Here is a 5,372-nt window from a genome sequence, read left to right as displayed (position 1 = left end):
CGCATTCATCCATCTGTCGATGCTCTCGGTGTCGGGGGTTGACCTGCTTTCACTTCTGCGGGTCTTACGAATAGCAAAGGACCACATTTCGGACTTCTCCCACTACAGACGGGACGAAAACAGCTTCGCTCAACAAACAAACAAACAGCAACATCAAAAACAACAACAACTCAGATACATGTATAGTGCTCCCTCGCCATATCGTGGTTCACCTATCACAGTCTATTATTTAAGCTTACGTCAATTCCACCGTCGTGTTGTTTTGTATTTATGATAACATGAATACATACAAATTATAAAAAATAATTTAAAAATATACAGTGCTGCTTCCGCTTCAGTGTTTAGACCTTCACCTGAGCTATCTTCTTGATCGGCTTCATTATTCTTAGATATCTCGAACACCGCATTTTTCGCTGATATATCTTCTTGAGTAAAGCTTCTGATCCATAGAAACTAGTCTCATTTCCACATGATAAATTTTAGCTACAAGACTCTTTGAACACATATTTGACTACTCCTCTTATCTATGAAGGATGTTTCTGATAAGGGCTAGAGTCCAAAGTGTCTGGGGAAAGTTTGAAATGGGCAAGTTTGAGAGGTACACCTATGCATCTGTATATATATAGGAAAGTATATATGTACGCAGGATGTTTTACACCGCCCTTTGAAGGAACATTTGTCTTTAAGTTGTTACTTTATATACATTTATATATATATTTATGTATGTATGTATATGTGTATATAGTTGAAATTTACAGAAAAATAAAAGACGAAAACGAGTGTATAAACATCAATCAGGTATATTAGTTTGACGCTCGGGAGGGTGAGAAAGTATTTTACGTTTCGAGCCGATGCTCTTCAACAGAAAGAAACACGATGAAATAAAAAGAGAGAATAATATATATATATACACACACACACACACACACACACACACGCACACACACACACACACACCACACACACACACACCACACACACACACACACACACATATATATATATATATATATATATATATAGATGAGTGTATTTTTTCCTTGTTAACAATTAACACGGAAAAAAAAATAGTTACCAGGGTACCAAAAATCTCACAAGTAAAGATGTTGAAACTCCTTGTTTATAAAGAGCGGGCATACGGATGTAAGCATTGGCAAAAACATACAATTAGTGCATATAAGTAGTCTCTATCATTATATATAATTTAAACTTTAATTTCCTTTATATTTAACATTCACTATTGCTATCCCTACTCTTTCTGTTAGCTACTTATGACGTTATATCATATAACGTTTTTTTAAACAATATTAATAGCGTTCTGTCTATCGCTATACAAATCCATCATTTTTTGCTAAAATGTCTTATTGACAAATTGCGCTTTTTCACTTTCCTGAGGAGAAGATTGCATTGTTTATACCATTTATTCTTTTGAATAGTATCAGTGGAATTTTCGAAACATGTGTCGAAAGTAAAAATATTTGATTACACCTGCGTTAAACTCTATTTATTTATTCATATATATAATATATATATATATATATTATATATATATATATATATAATATATATATGTGTGTGTGTATATATATATATATATATATATATATATATATATATGTGTGTGTATATATATAATATATATGTATGTATATATATATATATGTATGTATGTATATATGTATGTATATCTATCTATCTTTATATATATATATATGTATATATATATATATATATATATATATATTTATATTGTATGTAGGTAGATAGGTATGTATATATGTGCGTACAGCTAATCCTAGCTGTTATATATTTTAAACATTTGAACAGATTTGAAGAAATCTGCTACTGTCGAAATTTCCAAACCTAAAGTCAGAGAAGCAATAACTAAACCGGTCCTGCGTCGGCTACGACGTCGAGTGTCACAATTGATCCGGTTAATGGAATTAAGTAGTTGAGCACTCCGCAGACGCGCGTACCATTAACGTAGTTCTCAGCGGGGTTCAGCGTGATACAGAATGTGATAAGGCTGGACACTTTTTTAAATACTAGTGCTAGATAATTTTGCTGGATAAATGAACAGGAGTAAAGTGAGATAAAGAGTCTTTTTCAAGGACACAACATGCAGTCGGGAATCGAACTCACGACGATACGATCGTGAGCCGAATACGCTAACCAGAAAGCCACGTGACTTCGCAACGCAATAATTATCTGTACGTTTTCCTCATTCCTCATTCCAACGATCTTCAACATGTCATTTACCAAAATACTATCTTGTCAAAAGGTAGAATACTGTTCACAATACCATAATTTAGAGAATCCATTAGAGTCCAAGAACTGCAGAAAAAAATATTACCTTACTCTTTTCACACATTTCTTTCCAAGCCTTTCATCTTTTCGTATTCCTGTCATTAAGCCTCATCTCCCACAACCCATTTGATTGTTATCAACTGATCCCATATACAGAATGTAACCATATATTCCTTTCGAAAATAGCCAGAATTCAACATTATTTGAAATCACCCCAGCCAACATTCGTATGCAACAATTGATCTAAACATCTCTCCGGCAAATCTCTTCCTATAAAAAGTTCTCGTCTAATTTATTCATAGTTTCTTTTAATATTTATTACTCAAACGAAGCATAGACTGCATTAATGACAAACAATAGTAATATTAATATTCTATTGCCTTTGCCTTGGATTATTGATTAAAATTACATACTTAAATAGTTTGACAGCAATGGGCACATATAAATCAATCGCTTCTACAAGATTGTTATTATTGCTAGAATTCGTAAGAGAAAAGTCTGAGACTTACCCTGTGTGAGCAAAGTGACTCCATGCATCGATCATTAAATCGGCAATAATTTCTTCATCCGTCGTTGTCGTCGACCCAAACAGGAACCGAAATTCATCTCCATAGGAACTTTCTGATGAAATATCAGGAATTTGTACAGAATACGAATATACGTAGGTAGGACTGTCTTTTGATGTTTTGTCTGCAATGGTTTGAGTTGTGTATGCCAAGTGACCATTATAAGCATTACTGAAGACTTTTTTCATTTCATTGTCCAGTTTCAAATATTGAGATTTTATCGCTAGAATTGATATGTTGGAAAATGTTCTCCCAAGTGTGTTTTCAAAACCCTTTCTTGTGTTGGTTGGGAACACTTCGAAATCTGATTCCTTGAATTGAGGTACACCAAATATGAAATCTATGTCTTTTTGTGGAATGGCAAGAAATACTGAATCATTTAGAAAGATATTATCAATGGTCGGGCTGAAGAGTTCCAATCGATTGGTCAACGTATAATTAAGAAAGTATTCACTGGTCAAGTTCTTTAGACACGTTAGCTGTTTACGTTTAACATCGACATGGCTCTCGTGATGATGTTCATGCTTATGCGGACATGTACTACCGGCTAGTTTATTAAACATCGGCCATGGTTTCGGGAAAGAACGCCATAAACTGCTTTGCACAATTGCTCTGTTAAACAAGCCATTAGTGAGATTGTTACTGAGACTCAGTAAATATACACTCTCTGTCCCAAATAGTGTAATATTTTGTGCATCACCACCGAATGGAATTGCGTTCTCTTTGATCCACTTCAAAGCCATCAGTTGGTCATGTAAACCCATATTTCCTGGAAGGGCTTCATCTCCTGAACCAAGAAATCCGAAAGGTCCAAGGCGATAGTTAACAGTGACGAGTATTGAATCCCACTTCTTGGCCAATTTTGTACCGTCAAATAACGAGGCTGACCCTGTCACAAAGTTCCCTCCGTGAATCCAGACCATAATATGTTGTGTTGCATTTTTTGTCATATTTCCAGGAACATAAATATTTAAATACAGACAGTCTTCAGACATGCTTTGATTTTCCAAATATTTCTTCCAAGCTTTTAGGTAAGATATGTCCTGCATGCATATTGAAGAAAAGTTTGTTGCATTTAATGTACCATTCCAATAATAAGACTGTGGCAGTTCGAATCGTAGGTGGTGAGTAGGCGCTTTGGCATAAGGAACGCCAAGAAATGATGTTACGTCGGTTTCGTTATCATAAGTTCCTTTTAAAATTCCATGTTTCACATTAATTGTTTCTTCCCGAACAGCACCGGTCGCAGTGACGCTAAACGTAAGAAAACATATCCAGAAGATACTGTGTTTACACAGAGAGGTGGTCGCCATTATCGGTCAGCTAAACTAAATGTGAACAACACACTTGACATGAGGTAACATAACCACGCATGTCATTTCAGCTGCCACTGTAATGAGGTGTGTTCAAAACTAGGTAGGTATGAATATAAGCTTCAGACAGCAAACACACACACACACACACACACACACACACACACACACACACACACACACACACTCACACACATCCACGCACGCACGCACACACACACACACAAACGATAGTATCCACTAACCGCTGTTTCAGCAAGAAAATAGGTTAAATTCACTGATTGTTGTCCACATTCAAGTCTCTGCCTTCCTCGCCCACCGTCAGTTCTACCTTCTTTTACCTTCTTCTTCTTTATTCTCTCTCTCTCTCTCTCTCTCTCTCTCTCTCTCTCTCCTCTCTCTCTCTCATAATGTTTTACTCGTTTCGTTGGTCACTCAATTTTCTTTGCATCTCTTTTTTTCTATTCTGTCTTTCCCCGGGAAAGAATCATCGAATTTCAAATGAGATATTCCTTTAGTGAAAAAATAAATGTTAGTTGGTAAAACAAGTGTAATTTCAGATATATATTTTAAATGCAATAATATTACCTACAATCCAGTCAACAATGAATTAAAAACACGAAAGCCTCCTAAAATTCCTATAAACTTTAATATAAACAAAATAATAGTTTCGTTTGTTTCATACAACCAACATCTGGCTTTGTTATTCTATCTCTCTCTCTCCCCCTCTCTCCCACCTCTCTCTTTCTGTCTCTCTGTCTCCATAATTTCTTTGTTTCTTTGTATCTTTCTTTCATTTTTTCTGTCTCCCTTTCTTTCTTTCTTTCTTTCTTTCTTTCTTTCTTTCTTTCTTTCTTTCTTTCTTTCTTTCTTTCTTTCTTTTTTTCTTTCTTTCTTTTTTCTTTCTTTCTTTCTTTCTTTCTTTCTTTTTCTTTTTTTTCTTTCTTTCTTTCTTTCTTTCTTTCTTTTTTTCTTTCTTTCTTTCTTTCTTTCTACCCATCAGTCTGTCTCGTTTTTGTTTCCTTCTACATCATGCTCTTCAGCATTCTCTCTCTCTCTCTCTTTCTTTCTCTCCACACAAATACGTGTATGTATGTATGTGTGTATGTGTGCATGTGTGCGTGTGTCTGTGGTCATAATTTAGAGACGCTGCTCGAGCGAATGTTCCAGATGCCATCGTGTAACT

General features: G+C 35.2%; 1 protein-coding gene across 1 annotated transcript in view; it reads right to left on the bottom strand.

The window, feature by feature from the left end:
- Nucleotides 1-4,358, bottom strand: part of LOC115209746 (para-nitrobenzyl esterase) — a 110,239-nt gene extending 105,881 nt beyond the window's left edge. Inside the window, exon 1 of the mRNA XM_029778257.2 lies at nt 2,817-4,358. Coding sequence (XP_029634117.1) covers nt 2,817-4,186 — 1,370 coding nt within the window. The 5' untranslated portion in view covers nt 4,187-4,358. The remainder of the gene's footprint in view (nt 1-2,816) is intronic.
- Nucleotides 4,359-5,372: the final 1,014 nt, after the last annotated feature.

Source organism: Octopus sinensis, linkage group LG3, assembly GCF_006345805.1.
Source record: "Octopus sinensis linkage group LG3, ASM634580v1, whole genome shotgun sequence".
NCBI lineage: Eukaryota > Metazoa > Mollusca > Cephalopoda > Octopoda > Octopodidae > Octopus > Octopus sinensis.
This window is presented reverse-complemented; position numbering and strand designations above follow the sequence as displayed.